At 55.4% G+C, this 20,573-nt stretch overlaps 1 protein-coding gene and 1 long non-coding RNA gene across 6 annotated transcripts in view; one reads left to right on the top strand and one right to left on the bottom strand.

The window, feature by feature from the left end:
- The window catches only part of IL34 (interleukin 34), a 61,969-nt gene that overhangs the window by 4,152 nt on the left and 37,244 nt on the right, over positions 1–20,573 (bottom strand). For 2 of the 5 annotated variants that reach the window (XM_080643574.1, XM_080643575.1), the window contains exons 1-2: positions 5,609–5,663; positions 5,022–5,419 (exon numbers count right to left, since the gene is read on the bottom strand). In XM_080643574.1, the coding sequence (XP_080499700.1) occupies positions 5,022–5,419; positions 5,609–5,643 (433 nt within the window). In that variant the 5' untranslated portion in view covers positions 5,644–5,663. Of the gene's footprint in view, positions 1–5,021; positions 5,420–5,608; positions 5,664–12,312; positions 12,330–16,416; positions 16,765–20,573 lie in introns of those variants that run through there. The other 3 variants (XM_080643578.1, XM_080643577.1, XM_080643576.1) reach the window with 3 other exon arrangements.
- On the top strand, positions 4,510–11,538 carry LOC308234999. Its single transcript, XR_013959154.1, has 3 exons — positions 4,510–4,574; positions 5,398–5,717; positions 10,572–11,538. It is a non-coding gene; the product is annotated as an uncharacterized lncRNA (long non-coding RNA).

Raw genomic sequence — 20,573 nt, 5'->3', positions numbered from 1 at the left:
TGCTCCTGGCCAGAAGCCAGCCCCTGAGGCTAGTTTCGTCTCCTCCCCACTCTGCCCCACAGGCAGGCACAGCCCCCCTGCCGGGGCCACCTCAGCACCTCCTGCAGTGCTGACATATTTCCAAAGCCTGTTGCTGCGTTTTCCACCTGGGGACTCAGGAGGCGTAGGCTCCAGTTCCAACTCTAGAAATGACTCTTGGTGACTGCAACCATTTTTCTCCTGCCTACCTGACCTTGGCATCCATCTCAGTTAGATGCACCAGTGGGTTTGTAGCGGCCCACCTGGTTTGCTCATTCTGGGATGCTAAGCGAACCTCACTCAGGTGGTTTCTCACACTCCCTGCCAACAAATGAGCAGCCGCCTTCTGAATGTTACCAGCCCTTACCACTGGGGGTCGCTGTGACTTCAAACATAGCCTGTGTGATTTCCTGTAACTGAGCTGACTTACCAAAAATCTCTAGGAGGATTTGCAAAAAAAAAAAAAAAAAAAAAAAATATATATATATATATATATATATATATATATATATATATATATGAACAACAGCTACATCAATCAGAGCAGAAAAAACAAAATATAAATGGACAAGAGACGTATCCAAAAAAATCAGCCTCACTAATAAAGATAAGGACATGCAGGCCCTAGCCAGTTTTGCTCAGTGGTTAGAGCATCGGCCTGCGGACTGGAGGGTCCCAGGTTCAATTATGGTCAAGGGCACATGCCTGGGTTGCGGGCTTGATCCCCAATGGAGGGCGTGCAGGAGGCAGCCAATCAATGATTCTCTTTCATCATTGATGTTTCAATCTCCCACTCCCTTCCTTTCTGAAATCAATAAAAATATTTTTTTAAAAAGTAAGGACATTCACATTAAATAATCACATTTCACCTATCAAAATGGAAAATGGTTTTGTTTGTTTAAATTTATTTTAATAGCTGGTACTGGCAAAAGTAGTAAGGTGGATACTCTCATCCTGGAAAGCAATTTGGCAATTTTTTTTTTAAATATATTTTATTGATTTTTTACAGAGAGGAAAGGAGAGGGATAGAGAGTTAGAAACATCGATGAGAGAGAAACATCGATCAGCTGCCTCCTGCACACCCCCTACTGGGGATGTGCCTGCAACCAAGGTACATGCCCTTGACCGGAATCGAACCTGGGACCCTTGAGTCCGCAGGCCGACGCTCTATCCACTGAGCCAAACCGGTTAGGGCAGCAATTTTTGTTATTAATGGAATTAATAGTGTCCACACCCTTTGACACATTAAATTCATTTCTAGGAAGAAACCCAAAGGAAAACAAAAAGAGAGCTGTCAACCAAAAGATTTACGGACAAAGACTTCCATCACAGCATTATTTCATAATAGTGACCTAAATGTTTAATAAGACTTAATGCAGCCAATGAAAGTCACATTGTGAAAGAATGCTTTCTGACATGTGTATGTGATAAGAAAAGTGCTCGGGGTATGCTTGGGGAAGTTTTTTTAAAAGCATGACTCAATACTCTATCTGAGGATATAATTCAAGTATGACTTGAATTCTGTTAATTACACGTGTGCCTGCATAGCAAGTGTGGTGGGAAGAACTGTCCCAAATTCTGTTCTTCATGCTTTATAGGATGTATTTTCTATTCTACAGTCAATAGCTATTATTGTTATAGACAAAAGCAATCTTTTCTCTTTTTCTTTTTCTTTCTCCAAAAATCAGCCAGGCGGGCTGAGTCCTCTCCTGGACCCACCCTGGTTATGAGCAGGTATTGCTGACAGACATTCCCCACTCACTTCCTGGTCCTTAGGAGACTTGTCCTGGACCCTACTGGCCTGGGCCTGCTCACCGTCACCTCCCTGCGTCCTTCTCGCCCCCCCCCGCCCCCCCCCAAGGCCTTGGCTCCTGCCGGGCCCCTCACCAGGAGCGCCCTCAGGTCCACTCAAGCCCTGTGCCCCACGGGCTACAGCCCACCAGCCCTTCCCCTCGCACAACTCTGACCACCACGTTTCTCACAAGACTGCACATTTGCAACCCCCTCCCTCGCTCTCTTTCTCTCTCTTCCCAGGTGCTCAAACCAGTATTTGGACAAAGGAACAGATCAGCACAACGGAACCAGCTTGCTTCGGGTCTTGTCTCTAAGCCATTGACCTTCTCAGCTTGGCATCCCCGCGGGTCAAGGTCATTCCTGCCTCAGGTTTTGCTCACACTTTGTGGCTGCCCTGGGTATCCTCTCACACTGCAGACCATCACCCAGACCGCTGCCCTCCCCAGGGTCTACCCTGCCTCACCAGCCCCCACCAATCCTTGTCTCTAGCACCATCTGTCCATTCACTTATGATCTTCACCAGACGACTTAGCCCCTAGTATGTAAACACATGATTTGGTAACCACAACCCCGGGCTTGTTTTGGGTTCCCCCCGAGCAGGGGAAGGGGAGCAGGCATCTGAATCTCGGGGGGGGGGGGGGCGGGCAGGGCCCCACCGGAGGGGCTGACTCAGCAGGTCAGGGTGGGGCCAGAGACCTGGCATTTCTAACAGCGCCCAGGTGACGCTGCCGGCGGCCTGGGGACCACACTTTGCGAACCGCTGACCTAGAGGACAGTTGCAAACTGGTGTCCCAAGGGCCACAACTGGTTCACAGAGATTTCACATAAAAACCTGAATTCCCATCTTTTCTTTAAAAGTTGGCATCTGTCCACACTGGGTCTTCTTCCCCAGGTGGCAGTCACCATTGGCTGCTCTCCCCACCCCAAGTCCTGCCCCGGCTGCCCCCAGCTGTGTCCTGGTCCAGCGCCTGCCAGCCTGGCACCCGGGGCTGCGCCAGGACCCTGTCCACAGGGGCTCTGCCCGCCCCAACCTCCCCCCGCCCCAGCCAGACGGCCTTCCTCCAAGTCGGCTGTCCATTTCCAATTTTAATCTTCTTTTCTGCTGCCTCCACCCCGAGAAACAGGCCAGCAAACAGGTGCCCAGGCAGGAACAGCCGATGGCCACACTGCACCCCGGGAGCCCCACAGCCAGGCAGACCTGACCCTGGTTGAGAGACCCGCCTTGCCCGCCCCCTCCAGAGGTACCAGGCCCAGGCCGGACAGACAGAGAGGCGGCTGAAGAGCGGGCAGCGTGGGGAAGGGGCTCCCTCCTCCCCTTGCCGTTGTTCCCGGGGTTGGGGGCTGCACCTCTCCCCAAGGCAGCCCATTGGTGCATAAATAGGGTTTGTCCACCACCATGTGCAGGGGGGTAAACAGCACCCCCAAAATATTCTCATTTACCCAGAACCTCAGATGCAACCTTATTTGGAAACAGAACCTGCAGATGTGATGAAGGCCCACCCTAGATGCACGGACTGGCGTTGTTGTAAGAGGAGGAGGAGGGGACACCGAGGGAAAGACCATGTGAAGGCAGGGGTCGGAGTGACGCTGTCACAAGCCACGGAACCCCAGGAGCCACCAGAGGTGGGAAGAGGCAGGAAGGACCCTCCCTGGAGCCTGCAGAGGGAGAGTGACCCGGCCACACCTTTTCAGACTTCTGGCCTCTGGCACAGAGACAGAATGAATTTCTGCTGTTTTAAGCCAAGTCCGTGGCAACCCAGCCCCTCTGCAGGCCCACGGTCTGCAATCCAACCCTCTCCCTCCACACCCAGTCCTGCCATCTGCCTCCCCCAGCTCTGTCCCCTATGCCACGCCCTCCATCCTCACTCCCATCTCCGGAACTGGTCCTCATCACTTCCTGTCCAGAAGGTTGCAACAGCAGCTTCTGCAAGTACCGCCAGATGAATCTTCCAAAAGCAGCGGACCGTAATCACGGCCCCACCCCCAGGTCGGACCGTGAACCTCCCAGCAGCCCCTGCTATCTCACGAACCAGCTCTCCATCCCGCCTCTCGCTGCCTGCTGAGCCTCTGCTCACACGGGCCCCTCTACCTGGCCACCTGCATGGACACTGCCCCCTTCCAGACGTGTCAAGTGGCATCTCACCCATGCTGCTCCGCCTGCTCCTCCCGACCTGGAAACTTCCAGAACACGGGGTCTCTGTCCCCCCACTGTTGTAAGAGCTCTGACTCTTTGCAAGATCCTTCCACAAGGGCCAGACTGGACCCAACTCCTCTGCCAGTTCCTCGAAGGGTCAAGTCCCGACCTCGTCCGTTCAGCCCAGAGCTCCCAGGGCCTAACCGTGGGGGCGCGGAGAGGGAGGCGAGCAGCCGGGTCCTCGGCACCACGGCGCTCCCTCTCCAGTGGGCACGGGAGGCACCAGAAACATGTGCTGCATTTGACTCGCTTCATGGACTCTGAGTCTGAAGGGATCCTGGCCTGGCTTCCCACCAGCAGGCTCCAGAGGTTTCTAGGCCCTTTCTTTCTGTCCTCATTTCAACTTATTTTTCTTTTCCGAACACACTGTTCTCCCTCCGCCTTCTAATGCTGTTCTTTATGAAGAAACAAGCTGCCTTCTGAGGCACCGGCTGCACTTCTCCCACGTCTGGGGGACCAGACACTGTCACATGCCCCCACCGCCTGTGGCCACACCCAGGGCGGCTAGAAATCCTCTCTCTGCCACCTCCGTCTCTGCAGTACTCCTAGCACCCAGGAGCCTGGGAAGGTACTGCTGCCACCGACCCCCACCCCATGCCTGCCCCGACCCCCCACGCCTGGCCCTACCCCCCACGCCTGCCCCGACCCCCCACGCCTGCCTGAACCCCCATGCCTGCCCAAACCCCCCATGCCTGCCCTGACACCCCATGCCTGCCCTGACCCCCCATGCCTGCCCCACGACCACCACTGCCTGCCCCACGACCACCATGCCTGCGCCCACCCAGCGCATGACTCACAGCCGCCATGCCCTGAGCCGGGTCGGTCGGCTGGAGATGGGGTGGAGAGCAGGCCAGGGAGCCCCCGAGGGCACCGGCACTAGGCTGGGAAGCATCTCAACTTCTCACCAGCAAGAATGGCCCAGTTGCCATGGTTACGGCAGAGCCTGGCTCTGGGCCAAGACCTCCCTGGGGTGGTCCCCCCACCCCACCCCCCGCCCCGACCCCCCAGTACTCACAGTGGAGCCAGGCGAATCCCCGGGGCATGGTGGTATGCAGGGTCCCCCAGACTGCAGAGGCGGAGTCCCCGGTGGTGTGTCTGTCCCCAGAGGCCCGAGGGGGCCTACATGGCATCAGGTCAGCACAGGTGGCCCCAAGTGGAAGAAGGGCTGGCCAGGGAAGATGGCCTGGCAGGGGTCGCAGGTGCTCCTGGGGCAGCGCCACCCTTATCTGCCTGGCCGTGCGGAGGACAGCCGGGGGGTGGCGGCTGCGGGCTCCATGGCAGCGGAGACCTGGCCCGAGAGCGGCCTCAGGGTCTTCCCTCGGAGCAGGAGTCCCCGCCGGCCCCTCGGAATCTGAGGCTGGTTGTGCTTTCTCTGATTTCTCCGTCTGCAGCTGCTCAGTGTGAGATCTGGCTCTGGAGAGAGAAAGGAGGAGAGAAACCAATTATGTAAGAGCAGCGCTGCCACTCAGCCATCAGCCCCAGGCACATGAGCCTGGCCTGTGGTGGGTGCTGCACCCACTGCCCGGAGGGCCCGCCAGGGACAGGCCGGGGCGCTCGGCCCTGCTTGCCCTGGCGGCTGCCTCCTCCGCGACAAGCTCGCACCCAAGAAGTGACTTCAGAACATCAAAGGGCAGCATCGGCCGGCACCAGCCAGGATGACATCGGCCGGCAGCCTGAGCAACAGCAGGACCCAGGCTGCCAGGCACCCCCAGTCAGTACCTTCCCCCGGACACCCCCAGTCAGTACCTTCCCCCAGGCACCCCCAGTCAGTACCTTCCCCCGGGCACCCCCAGTCAGTACCTTCCCCCAGGTACCCCCAGTCAGTACCTTCCCCCGGGCACCCCCAGTCAGTACCTTTCCCCAGGTACCCGCAGTCAGTACCTTCCCCCAGACACCCCAGTCAGTACCTTCCCCCAGACACCCCCAGTCAGTACCTTCCCCCAGACACCCCCAGTCAGTACCTTCCCCCAGACACCCCCAGTCAGTACCTTCCCCCGGGCACCCCCAGTCAGTACCTTCCCCCGGGCACCCCCAGTCAGTACCTTCCCCCGGGCACCCCCAGTCAGTACCTTCCCCCGGGCACCCCCAGTCAGTACCTTCCCCCAGACACCCCCAGTCAGTACCTTCCCCCAGACACCCCCAGTCAGTACCTTCCCCCAGGCACCCCCAGTCAGTACCTTCCCCCAGGCACCCCCAGTCAGTACCTTCCCCCGGACACCCCCAGTCAGTACCTTCCCCCGGACACCCCCAGTCAGTACCTTCCCCCAGACACCCCCAGTCAGTACCTTCCCCCGGGCACCCCCAGTCAGTACCTTCCCCCGGACACCCCCAGTCAGTACCTTCCCCCAGGCACCCCCAGTCAGTACCTTCCCCCGGACACCCCCAGTCAGTACCTTCCCCCGGGCACCCCAGTCAGTACCTTCCCCCGGACACCCCCAGTCAGTACCTTCCCCCAGACACCCCCAGTCAGTACCTTCCCCCGGACACCCCCAGTCAGTACCTTCCCCCAGACACCCGCAGTCAGTACCTTCCCCCGGGCACCCCCAGTCAGTACCTTCCCCCGGGCACCCCAGTCAGTACCTTCCCCCGGACACCCCCAGTCAGTACCTTCCCCCGGGCACCCCAGTCAGTACCTTCCCCCGGACACCCCCAGTCAGTACCTTCCCCCGGACACCCCCAGTCAGTACCTTCCCCCGGGCACCCCAGTCAGTACCTTCCCCCGGGCACCCCAGTCAGTACCTTCCCCCGGACACCCCCAGTCAGTACCTTCCCCCGGACACCCGCAGTCAGTACCTTCCCCCGGACACCCGCAGTCAGTACCTTCCCCCAGACACCCCCAGTCAGTACCTTCCCCCGGACACCCCCAGTCAGTACCTTCCCCCGGACACCCGCAGTCAGTACCTTCCCCCGGACACCCCCAGTCAGTACCTTCCCCCGGGCACCCCAGTCAGTACCTTCCCCCGGGCACCCCAGTCAGTACCTTCCCCCGGACACCCCCAGTCAGTACCTTTCCCCAGACACCCGCAGTCAGTACCTTCCCCCGGGCACCCCCAGTCAGTACCTTCCCCCGGGCACCCCAGTCAGTACCTTCCCCCGGACACCCCCAGTCAGTACCTTCCCCCGGGCACCCCAGTCAGTACCTTCCCCCGGACACCCCCAGTCAGTACCTTCCCCCGGACACCCCCAGTCAGTACCTTCCCCCAGACACCCCCAGTCAGTACCTTCCCCCAGACACCCCCAGTCAGTACCTTCCCCCAGACACCCCCAGTCAGTACCTTTCCCCAGACACCCCCAGTCAGTACCTTCCCCCAGACACCCCCAGTCAGTACCTTTCCCCAGACACCCCCAGTCAGTACCTTCCCCCAGACACCCCCAGTCAGTACCTTCCCCCGGGCACCCCAGTCAGTACCTTCCCCCGGACACCCCCAGTCAGTACCTTCCCCCGGACACCCGCAGTCAGTACCTTCCCCCGGACACCCGCAGTCAGTACCTTTCCCCAGACACCCCCAGTCAGTACCTTCCCCCGGACACCCCCAGTCAGGCACCTTCCCCCAGACACCCGCAGTCAGTACCTTCCCCCAGGTACCCCAGTCAGTACCTTCCCCCGGGCACCCCCAGTCAGTACCTTCCCCCGGACACCCCCAGTCAGTACCTTCCCCCAGACACCCCCAGTCAGTACCTTCCCCCAGACACCCCCAGTCAGTACCTTTCCCCAGGCACCCCAGTCAGTACCTTTCCCCAGGTACCCGCAGTCAGTACCTTTCCCCAGGCACCCCAGTCAGTACCTTCCCCCGGACACCCCCAGTCAGGCACCTTCCCCCAGACACCCGCAGTCAGTACCTTCCCCCAGGTACCCCAGTCAGTACCTTCCCCCGGGCACCCCCAGTCAGTACCTTCCCCCGGACACCCCCAGTCAGTACCTTCCCCCAGACACCCCCAGTCAGTACCTTCCCCCAGACACCCCCAGTCAGTACCTTTCCCCAGGCACCCCAGTCAGTACCTTTCCCCAGGCACCCCAGTCAGTACCTTCCCCCGGACACCCCCAGTCAGGCACCTTCCCCCAGACACCCGCAGTCAGTACCTTCCCCCAGGTACCCCAGTCAGTACCTTCCCCCGGGCACCCCCAGTCAGTACCTTCCCCCGGACACCCCCAGTCAGTACCTTCCCCCAGGTACCCACAGTCAGTACCTTCCCCCAGACACCCACAGTCAGTACCTTCCCCCAGACACCCCCAGTCAGTACCTTTCCCCAGGCACCCCAGTCAGTACCTTTCCCCAGGTACCCGCAGTCAGTACCTTCCCCCAGACACCCCCAGTCAGTACCTTCCCCCAGACACCCCCAGTCAGTACCTTCCCCCAGGCACCCCCAGTCAGTACCTTCCCCCAGACACCCCCAGTCAGTACCTTTCCCCAGGTACCCCCAGTCAGTACCTTCCCCCGGGCACCCCCAGTCAGTACCTTCCCCCAGACACCCCCAGTCAGTACCTTCCCCCGGACACCCCCAGTCAGTACCTTCCCCCAGGCACCCCCAGTCAGTACCTTCCCCCAGGCACCCCCAGTCAGTACCTTCCCCCAGGTACCCCCAGTCAGTACCTTCCCCCAGACACCCCCAGTCAGTACCTTCCCCCAGACACCCCCAGTCAGTACCTTCCCCCAGACACCCCCAGTCAGTACCTTCCCCCAGGTACCCCCAGTCAGTACCTTCCCCCAGACACCCCCAGTCAGTACCTTCCCCCAGACACCCCCAGTCAGTACCTTCCCCCAGACACCCCCAGTCAGTACCTTCCCCCAGGTACCCCCAGTCAGTACCTTCCCCCGGACACCCCCAGTCAGTACCTTCCCCCAGACACCCCCAGTCAGTACCTTCCCCCAGACACCCCCAGTCAGTACCTTCCCCCAGGTACCCCCAGTCAGTACCTTCCCCCAGACACCCCCAGTCAGTACCTTCCCCCAGGTACCCCCAGTCAGTACCTTCCCCCGGACACCCCCAGTCAGGCACCTTCCCCCAGGTACCCCCAGTCAGTACCTTCCCCCAGGCACCCCCAGTCAGTACCTTCCCCCAGACACCCCCAGTCAGTACCTTCCCCCAGACACCCCCAGTCAGTACCTTCCCCCAGACACCCCCAGTCAGTACCTTCCCCCAGGTACCCCCAGTCAGTACCTTCCCCCGGACACCCCCAGTCAGGCACCTTCCCCCAGACACCCGCAGTCAGTACCTTTCCCCAGGTACCCGCAGTCAGTACCTTCCCCCGGGCACCCCCAGTCAGTACCTTCCCCCAGGTACCCCCAGTCAGTACCTTCCCCCAGACACCCCCAGTCAGTACCTTCCCCCAGGTACCCCCAGTCAGTACCTTCCCCCGGACACCCCCAGTCAGGCACCTTCCCCCAGACACCCCCAGTCAGTACCTTCCCCCAGACACCCGCAGTCAGTACCTTCCCCCAGGTACCCCAGTCAGTACCTTCCCCCGGGCACCCCCAGTCAGTACCTTCCCCCGGACACCCCCAGTCAGTACCTTCCCCCAGGTACCCACAGTCAGTACCTTTCGCCCAGGTACCCACAGTCAGTACCTTCCCCCAGACACCCACAGTCAGTACCTTCCCCCAGACACCCCCAGACAGTACCTTTCCCCAGGCACCCCCAGTCAGTACCTTCCCCCAGGCACCCCAGTCAGTACCTTTCCCCAGGCACCCCAGTCAGTACCTTTCCCCAGGCACCCCAGTCAGTACCTTTCCCCAGGCACCCCAGTCAGTACCTTTCCCCAGGTACCCCCAGTCAGTACCTTTCCCCAGGCACCCCCAGACAGTACCTTTCCCCAGGCACCCCCAGTCAGTACCTTTCCCCAGGCACCCCAGTCAGTACCTTTCCCCAGGCACCCCCAGTCAGTACCTTTCCCCAGGCACCCCCAGTCAGTACCTTTCCCCAGGTACCCGCAGTCAGTACCTTTCCCCAGGTACCCGCAGTCAGTACCTTTCCCCAGGCACCCCCAGTCAGTACCTTTCCCCAGGTACCCGCAGTCAGTACCTTCCCCCAGACACCCCCAGTCAGTACCTTCCCCCAGGCACCCCCAGTCAGTACCTTTCCCCAGGTACCCGCAGTCAGTACCTTCCCCCAGACACCCCCAGTCAGTACCTTTCCCCAGGTACCCGCAGTCAGTACCTTCCCCCAGGTACCCGCAGTCAGTACCTTCCCCCAGGTACCCGCAGTCAGTACCTTTCCCCAGGTACCCGCAGTCAGGCACCTTTTCCCGGCTGCCAGGTACCTTTTGCATGGGGCTCCTTTCACCGGGCATGTGGGTCCAGTCAGGGAATTGCGTGTATTAGCGTGGGGTACCTTTGCGTGTATTGCGTGGGGTACCTTTGTTCCTTTTCCTGGCTGAGTATTCCATTGCACAGCCAAATCGCTGTTTGTTTGTCCATCCACCAGTGGAAGGACATCTGGGTTTTTTGAATTTTTGATAATTAGGAATGAAACCCCCACAAGCCTCTGCACACAGGTTTGGGTGGGGCTGGAAGTTTCCATTTCGCTCGGGCGGATCTGTAACTTGAATGTGCTCCTCACTCCTCAGAGCTCTGCATGCCGACTGCGGGGTGCTGACCGCGGGGGTCCAGGCAATGGTCTCCTGTCCTGTCCCGCTCCACGGCTGGAGCATCCCTCAACCCAGACCTCACCAACCACATGCACACGTCAGGCTCTGTGCCCCGTCCACACCCCACAACACTCCTGGCAGCCTCCTCACTCAGAAACCTGCCGGAAGGCCCCAGTGCGGAGCCCCACCCTGGACCTCAAATCCTGGACCACCAGGCCCTGATGGAGAACCTGAGAAAGGGAGAAACGGGGTCATGGTCGCCTTCCCGCCATGGCACGTAGTCCTGGGCTCCATCTGTTACACCCACCCTCTGAGCCCCCTGAAATGAGGGGGATGGGCAGGGGGATGTAGGGAAGCCAAGGAGGACACAAAGAGGAAGTTTACCTAATGACACAGGAGCAAGAGCCAGAGCCGCCCCCCCCCCCACCCCCCGCAATCCACCCCTGGGGCCTAGAGCAGCCATTGGGAAGCCGGTGCAGGGAAAAGCTGTGTAAGAAAGTGAAAGTTGGACTATTATGTTGCCTAAGTCATTTGTAAACAGCAAAGTCTCAGTAGCAAGTAAAAAGTGAACATTAATTTAACAGAATCACGACTCACGGGAGCTGGGAGGTCAAGGAGCTGGGGAGGCAGCAGTATGTAAGGAGGGAATCGGGAGACTGGGGGCTAACTCTCCCACGGTGGGAAGCCAGCAGGTGATGCCTCGAAGGAAGACATGGCAACAAGAGCGCATTATGGAGAAGGAGAAATATACGTATTGCTTTTTGAAAAAGTTGAAAGTCCTGTGTCCGGGGAGCAGGAAGTGGGGAGGAGGGAGCAGGCAGCCTGCTGTTGTTCATAACAGGGTCCTACTGGACAATGTGATTCTGTAATTCAGGTGCAGGTATAATTGTGATTTAAAAATATAAAACTAGACTTATGCCCTACCAGTGGTCGGCAAACTGCGGCTCGCGAGCTACATGCGGCTACATGTCGCTCTGTTGACTAATGAGTTTGCCGACCACCGGGATAGGGGCTTAATCACAAGGAACAGCAACAGCCTGTAATTATTGGAATCGAGAGTCTAGGTCAGTGGTCGGCAAACTCATTAGTCAACAGAGCGGCAAACCGGGGCTCGCGAGCCGCAGTTTGCCGACCACTGCCCTAGCCGGTTAGGCTCAGTGGATAGAGCGTCGGCCTGTGGACTCAAGGTATCCTGGGTTCGATTCTGATCCAGGGCACATGCCCAGGTTTCAGGCTCAATCCCCAGTAGGAGGGGTGCAGGAGGCAGCCAATCAATGATTCTCTCTCATCATTGATGTTTCTATCGCTCTCTCCCTCTCCCTCTTTTCTGAAATCAATAAAAATATATTTAAAAATATAAAACTAAACTTTTCAAAAAGGCGTTTTGGTGCAGCAACTACATTGCCTTGTTCATTCAGGTTAGGCAGCAAGGGCCTGCTCTCCGGGGCCTTCACTGTTCCCTCCTTTCCCAAGCCACCTGCCTGAGAACCAGGAGGCTCCCCCTCCTAGCGGTTCCACCTCCGAGGTGCAGGAGCCAGGAACCGGACTAGAGTCCAGCAGCTAAACCCAGAGCCAGCCCAGCCTGACGAGGAGACAGAGGTTCCTGTTTAGGACACACACATACTCTATCAGCTGTGCAAAACCCCCCAAACTATAGTGGCTGAAACAATCATCGTTTCTTATTTTTCACGAATCTATAGATTGGCTGGGACTCGCCTACCTGGGTTGGGCTGGGCTGGGCTGGGCTGGGCTAGGCTGATCTAGCCTGGGCTCACTCACGCTGGTAGGCTGGGAGAGTGCTGGCTGGTCTCAGGTGCCTCAGCTGGGATGACTCCCCTCCAGCAGGCTAACCTAGGTTTGTTCTTGTGACAGAGGCAGGATTCTAAGAAACGGAGCAAATGAGTAAATGGCCTGAAGGCTGAGGCATAGGACAATAGCACCATCACTTTCACCACATTCTATCCACCAAAGCAGATTGGCGGGGAAGGGGGTGGGGGTACACAGAGTCCTTTTTCTTTTTTTTTTGACTTCAGAGGAAAAGGGAGAGGGAGAGGGAGAAACATCAATGACGAAAGAGAATCATTGATTGGCTGCCTCCTGCACACCCCCAGTGGGGATTGAGTTCGCAACCTGGGCATGTGCCCTTGACCAGAATCGAACCTGGCACAGGCCGACGCTCTATTCTTGATGGAAGGAGCTGCAGAACATCATTGCAAAAGGCATGGATGGGGTGTGCATGTGAAGAATTGGGGCCACTTTTGCAACCAATCTATTACACCCACACAGAGCATCCTTCTCCCCAAAGTGGCCAGGCCTGACCTGAGGCCCAGGGGACACAGCGCTGGACCACCTGCTCCAGCCTGACCACTTCCCTAAAGGCAGGGCTGGGCCACAGGGGCCTCTGAGACATTCCATGCAACCCCCACATCCTAGAGATGAGGAAACAGGGTCTCAAGGGGGAGGCAGCTGGCCCCAGGCCACACGCCCAACTTCAGTCTCCTCCTGTGAATCAAGCCACTCTGTCCTTTGAGAACATGGGGAGGGACAATGAGCAGCCACCAAGAGTGAGTCACAGATGTTCTATTCAAGAGGAGGTGGAAGGAAAGTAGAAGTGAGTTTAGGCCACAGAAAAAGGGAGACAAACAAAAGCAGAAACAGGAACGAATTATTCTGGTGAATTCCATTAGCCCAGGGTCTGTATTTCTGAGTAAAATATCACCCACCACCTCTGTTCTATAAGTGGAAAGACGGCGCTAGACCTGGGGCACCTGAATAACACAGGACCCACCCGTGGCCACATCTGTGGAGTCGGTCTCAACAGAGAAGTACGCCGGGTCAGAATGCTTGCACCCTTGGCTCCCATTCAGTACAAGTCCAAGCTGTAAAGGAGTCTCTATTTCTCCATCCCTTGACTCTGGGCTTGGCCTTGGGACTTGTTCTCACCTAGGGATGTGCCTGTGCCTTGAGGCTTATCCTCTCTTGGTGGCTTGTAAACAGCTCCTGGCTAGCCTCCTAGAGGAGGTGCTGCTGAGGTCCCAAGCATGTGAGTGAGACCAGCTGGCCCCAGGCAAGTTAGCCCAGAATCCCAGCCACTACACAGAAGCATGAGAAACATTCAAGGCTTGCTTTCAACCACTAAGCTTGGGGGTAGTTTGTTGCACAGCAAAAGCTAATCCCCACAGCATGGAAATGCCCCATGTCTGCAAATGCCCTGTCAGGAGCCAGATGGATTCTCACCCAAAGCCTCCTCTGGGGGTGGTTCAGGTGACTCAGCTCCTCAGAATGAAGCCCCGTCCGAGGTCAGGAGGTCTCCAGGGACAGAGGTGCTAGCGTTGCCCTAGGCCCAGCCAGAAGCTTCTCTTGGAAGAACAACTTTCTGGGATTCAGTACTAATCAAGAAGTTCATTCTTCCTCTGCCATACTCAAATTCTTTTATAAAACTTTTTATTATAGAAATTGTAATGGTAGACTCATGTAGTGGCCCCCATATGACCATTACTCAGTTTCAAAAATGATCAGCCCTGGCCGGGTAGCTCAGTTGGTGAGAGCATCATCCCGATACATCAAGGTTGTGGGTTTGATCCTGGACAGGGCACATATAAGAAGCATAAATAAGTGGAACAACAAAGCTATGTTCCCCCCTCTCTCTCCCTTCCTCCCTCCCTCCCTTCCTCTCTCCCTAAACTCAATTTTTAAAAAATCAATCTTCTGACATTCCTGTTTCACCCATCCCCCAATTTTTTCCCTAGAGTACTTTTTAAAATATATTTTTATTGATTTCAGAGAGGAAGGAGAGGGAAAGAGAGAAAAACATCAATGATGAGAGAATCAATGTTCAGCTGCCTCCTACACGCCCCCTACTGGAGATCAAGCCTGAAACCCAGGCATATGCCCTTGACTGGAATTGAACCCAGGACCCTTCAGTCCACAGGCCAATGCTCTATCCACTGAGCCAAACCGGCGAGGGCTCCCTAGAGTATTTTAAAGCAACTCTCGTGGTCAGGAGCCATCCTGAGAGCCTGTACAAAACACTGAACCATCTTCTCAATACGTTCTTCGTAATACAGGCAAAGACCTCGGACATACAGAGCATCCACGTTGTGGATCCATTTGTAAAAATGTCACCAGCCACTGACTGTGCTTCCAGAGAAGGACCCAGCATGGCTAAATGTTCTGCTCAGAGGATTCTGAAGCAATGGCAGGCAGGGGCAAATTCCAGGGCACAGGTCTATGCAAAGAGCACCTTCCAAAAATCCCACTTCTCTAAATCCGTTTCAGCTATTTTCTCCTAGTCCTTTTCTAGGATATTCTTGAAAAACTTCATAACCGTGGTTTTGAACTCTATATCCAGTCGTTTGTTTTCCTCCATTTCTTTCGTTTGTGATCTGTTTCTTTGTCTCTGCATTTTCGCTGCTTCTCTGAGTTGGTAGAGTAGCTTTGTGTGCTAGGTGTCCTCTAGGGCACAGTGGCTCAGCCTCCCCAGTTACCTGAGGTAGACACTCTTGGTGCACCCCTTTGTGGACTGTGTGCTCAGCCTTGTTGTAGTTAAGCCTTGATTGTTGTTGGTATCACTGGGAGGAATTGACCTCCAGGCCAATTGGCTGTGAGGATCAGCTGTGTCTACACTGGGAACACTTCTGTGCTGGAGACACTCTTATGAGACAAGACTTGCAAAATTGCCTCTGTGCTCAGCTTGGATGGGGCAGAGTTTCAGGGCAGAGAAGACAGCCTTGGTTTCCCGTCAGCCCTGCCCTATGAGGCCCCTGGGTCTCAGTGTCTCTCGGTAATCACTGCAAGCACCTCTGAGAGAAAGCCACCCTCGAGTTTCGCCCGCTGCCAGACCAGTTTCTCCCCGAATGAGTCAGGGTTCCCAGAAACCTGCCCAGGACTGGAGTTCAATGCAGTCGGCAGCTTCTGTCTCCCTCCTGCTTTAGAAAGCCAGCCGTGCACTCAGCCTCCCGTGCATTCAGCAGTCAGTCCTCTCTGTGCGCGCGCACGCCTCCAGACCTCTGCCTTCCGCAGCTCTTGAGTCTCAGTGTGCTTTCTTTTTCCTGACAGTCCAGATTCCCCCCAATTGAGTCTGGTTTCCCAGCAACTCACCCGGAACTGGAGTTCAGTGCAGTTGGAAGTTTCCTTCTCCCTCCTGCTTTAGAAAGCCAGCCGAGCACTCAGCCGCCCGTGCACACAGCCTCCCTTCCTCTCCGCATGCGAGTCTCCGTACCTCAGCCTTTTGTAGCTCCTCTGAGTCTCAATGTGCTTCCCTCTTTTCTTCTAGTTGTAGAATTTCCACTCAGCCAGCTTTCCTGTGGTTCTGGATGGTGTCCGTTTTGTCTTTTAGTTGTAGTTTTGATATTGTTGTGCGAGGCAGCAGTTTAGGTGTTTACCTATGCCGCCATCTTGGTTTCTCCTGTTTAAATGTTTTTTAAATAAAACATGGATACATAACCAAAAACAAATGTATGGTTTCATAAATTATTATAAGAAAATCACACCTTATAACTACCACCCAATTAAGAAGCAGAACCTGGCCTGCCACCCCCAAATGCCCTCCCTCTGTAAGCCCCATCCCAATCACAGCTCCCCAAAAGTAAGCATCACCTGGCTGGGCTTCTTTCTGGTTTTATCAACCAAGTGTACATACCTAGACACTACAGTTCAGCTGTTAGCTTCGTCCATTTTTCAAGTTTCATTTGTCTTTCACGTCTCTTTTAACCCATGAGATGTCCCCTCCTCCCGTTCTTTCCCTTACAACTCATCTGCTGAGGAACCCGGGATATTTGGCATGTAGAGTGTCCCATCTGGGCGCTGGTGGCCTCACACTCACCGTGCACTTCAGCACGTCCCCCGGTCCTCTCTATTTCTGCACATGGCGGTTGGATCAGATTCGAGTTCAAACCCTTTGTCTCAAGGGTGCTGCTAGGTTCTTTCAACAGGAGACGTGTAACGTCTGGTTTTTCACTTTCTTGTGCTGTTGGCAGCCACTGACGCTTAGAGCCCAGACCCATGAATTCATCAAGGGCTGCCAAGTGTGATCTTCCTCCTCACCTTGCCTTCTGACCAAGCCTTTTCCCATGAGGCAAGCAGAGGCGGCCGCAGACCCAGAGCTTTGCTCAGGTGTCTGATGGGAATGAAACATGGTGCTTTCCTCCCACATCTGACCTCTCTCTGGAATGACAGGCTCTGGGCTTGTGTGGTTTGTTTTCAAACGCCTGCTTCTCAGAAAAGGATGGGCCGGGCTCCAGACAGGCACTGCCTTCCACCTTCTTCTCCTTGCAACAACTGTGAGAATTAACCCTCCCATTTTCTCAGAAAAGCCACCCACGCAGTTTTATCCAGCAAGACCCACTCATGCCTGGGTGCCGCGGGCCAGACGCTTGCAGCAGGCGGGACACTCCTGGCAGGTAGCCGCGCTACTGGATCTGTGTCACATCTGGGAGGCTTGGCGCCCACACCAGATGCCTGGGGCATCCCGCAGGCTGGGGTATTGTCTTGGGTGAAGCAAAACATGAAAACCTGCCCAGTGCTACAGACAACAGAAGCATGAAACAGGAAGATGCCTTACTCAGCATTTCCTAGCCCAGAGCCAGGTGTCTAACAACACTATTCAGGCCGAATCTACGTATCTTTTTTTAAAATATATTTTTATTGATTTGAGAGAGGAAGGGAGAAAGAGAGAGAAACATCAATGATGAGAGAATCATTGATTGGCTGCCTTCTGCACACCCCACTGGGGATCTAGCCCACAACCCGGGCATGTGACCTAACCAGGAATTAAACCATGACCTCTTGATTCACAGGTGGGATGCTCAACCACTGAGCCATGCCAGCCAGTCCACATCTACATATCTTGAGATATATTTCTCTCTATTTTCTCACCTTTTAAAATATATATTTTTTTACTGATTCCAGAGAGGAAAAGAGATGGAGAGGGAGAGAGAAACATCAATGACGAGAGAGAATCATCGATTGGCTGCCTCCTGCACACCCCCTACTGGGGATTGAGCCTACAACCCGGGCATGTGCCCTGACCAGGAATCGAACCGTGACCTCCTGGTTCATAGGTCGACCCTCAACCACTGGGCCACATCAGCCAGGCTCAACTTTTTATTTAAATTGATTTGCAAAAAAAAAAAAACCAACTTTATAACATTTTCATTAAGAGAAAAACAGTTTGCTTTCTGTGCTGATAGAGCTCTCTTAAACACCCCCGGACTTTCTGTGGGATGCGTGGCCAGCATCACCCCCACAGGGTAACACAGTGCAAGAAGGACAAGGATCCTGCATGCTCAGAGAAAATGGCATTGTGACAGGAAACACAGTGGCCATGGTGGGCAGACCAAGCCGATTTTCCACAAAAAGGTTAAGACTACAAAGAAGATTGTGTGGAGGCTTGAACGCGTTGAGCCCAACTGCAGGTCTAAGAGAATGGTGGCCGGTACGTGATGGGAGCGTTCTGAACTGGGAGGAGCTAAAAGAAAGGGCCAAGTAGCAGTAAAAAAAGAAGAATCTCTTACCCTTTGAGACAGCAGAGGAAGCTGGAGAGTATCATGCTAAGTGAAACAAGTCAGAGAAAGACAAGTATCACATGATCTCACTAATATGTGGAATCTAATTAACAAAATAAACCGATGAATGGAGTGGATCCAGAGACATGGAAGCATGGAACAGAGCTCAGAATCTCAGAGGGAAGGCGGGGGAGGGTGGGTGGGAGGTCATCAACCAAAGACCTTGTGTGCATATATGCATGGCCCATGGCCACAGACAATAGGGTGGTGAAGGCTGGCGTGGGGGGCGGGGGGCGGGGCCGCGCTGAAGGGGATCACTGGGAGAACAAAGGGGACATATGTAATACTTTCAACAATAAAGATTTTTAAAAATAAATTAATTAAATTAAATTAAAAAGAGAAAGGGCCAAGTGATCCAGTTCTAAGCTTCATGTTTTGTTTTATTATGTGACAATAAAATCTTGAGGATGTGTTCACTTCAAAGAGAGAGAGAGTTTTCACTTACCAAAATAAGAAGGTAACCTCAGGGAAAGCTACATAATGAAATTAAATTCTAGGCAGAAAGCTTTGCCTGCTGATGGCTCTGAGCTAGGGATTTGCTCTTTTTGGAAAAGAGGGGTTAGCAAGGGCTAAGGGGGTATTGAAATGCATTAGCACCAGCCTGTCTTTGTCCCAGAGCAGTTCTCAGCCAAGAGGTGGATTTCTTCTCCAGTTGACATCGGCAATGTCTAGACACATTTTTGTCTGTCCCAGCTGGGGGTGGAGGCCAGGATGCTGTAAACACTCTACAAAGTGCAGGGCAGCCCTCCCCACCCCCCCCCACACCATCACCACCACCAAAAAGGAACATTTTGGCCCCAAATGTCAATAATGCTGAGGCTGAGAAACTGTGTTTTAGGGAATTAAGAAGGGTTGGAAAAGAACTGGAAAATCATTTCCTCCCTCTGGGAGTCCATGCTATTTGATGCAGGATCCAGGTACTAGGTAACACCACCCATTAGCCAGGGCGCCTGACCCACACTCAGAGGAAACTGTCTATATACGGGATGTGGTGGGACCAAGGACGACACCAGTCCTGGTGCTGAAAGAACGCTGTTATTGGGAGGCTGATCTCAGGGACGTACACAGGCCCAGGGGCAGTGAGACAGGACAGTGAGCCAGGACAAGGGGAACAGGGAAATGGAGGCAGAGAGCTGAGCAAACTACAGCGGATACAGAAGGTCACCTCCCCAGAGATAACCTCTAGGCCTCCATTGTATTTCAGCTCCAGACCCAGAAAAGCAGCCAAACCGGGTGGGCGACACCAGGACCCGCTGTGATGACTAACGACCCCTGCCCTGACACTGACCCATCAGTGGAGACCACCACCCTGAAGGAGCACACCTAGAAACTGATGAATGTTCTACTGAAACCCCCCTCCTGGGACCTCCCCTAAGATTCCACCTGCATGAGACACAAAACCTCAAGACAGAGGACCCCGTGCGCTCTCTCCCTCTGGGGAGCAGCACCTGACATCCCCTTTCCCTCTTCTTCCCTCTTCTTCCCCCACAGACATGTACCTCCTAAACTCTGGGCGAGCCTACAGACGTGCAACCTGGGGAGTGATGGGCAGCGGCAGCTCCTTGCAGGCTAGTCCCCCGACCCTGTCCCCAAGGCCCCCTTTTCTCCGACTTCCCAGAGAGCCGAGGCAGCCCAGCCTGGGCTCTCCTGTTGCTTCTGCTACGCGAAGCCCTTTCTTGTTTTTCTGTCCCCAGCTTTAGTGAAGGTTCCCTCCCCGTCATCGTCATTGGGGCTCATGTTGTGAAATTCTTCCTGCATGAAGTCAAGAGCCCACACACTACCGGCTGGTCCCGGGCAGACTTGCCAAGAGCCAGGTCCCCTTTCTGGTAACATCAGTGCTGTCCTTACAGTTAACGTTTATTAAGCACCTACTATGTGCAGTCACTGTGCTGAAAACTAGTAAGTCACTGTTCCAGTGAGAGAGTCACACCGGCCAGTGGGGGAGTCCAGGAGGTAAACAAATGAGTAGAAAACAGTATCGTGAGAAAGTGGGTGCAGCTAGTGGGAAGATGAGAGCCACTGAGCAGGGGACCAGGGGGTGAGCTGGGGCCGGAAACAGAGAAGGTTTCCCAGGGAAGGTGGTGACTTGGTTCTTAACCCTCCCAGTGAGCTCCCACTGGTTGAAAGCAGAGCTAATTCAAAACCAACGCACGGCGCCTGGCACAGTGCACGAGTCCAAACCCTTTCAACACTCATTTGTGGAATGGATAAAAATCCGTAAGTATACACTAAAATAACCTTTAGCCCTAACCGGTTTGGCTCAGTGGATAGAGCGTCGGCCTGCGGACTCAAGGGTCCCAGGTTCGATTCCGGTCAAGGGCATGTACCTTGGTTGCGGGCACATCCCCAGTAGGAGGTGTGCAGGAGGCAGCTGATCGATGTTTCTCTCTCATCGATGTTTCTAATTATCCCTCTC

This window comes from Plecotus auritus (genome assembly GCF_963455305.1).
Source record: "Plecotus auritus genome assembly, chromosome: 10".
Taxonomy (NCBI): Eukaryota; Metazoa; Chordata; class Mammalia; order Chiroptera; family Vespertilionidae; genus Plecotus; species Plecotus auritus.
The sequence above is the reverse complement of the archived record's forward strand: the minus strand, read 5'-3'. Positions and strand labels throughout refer to the sequence as shown.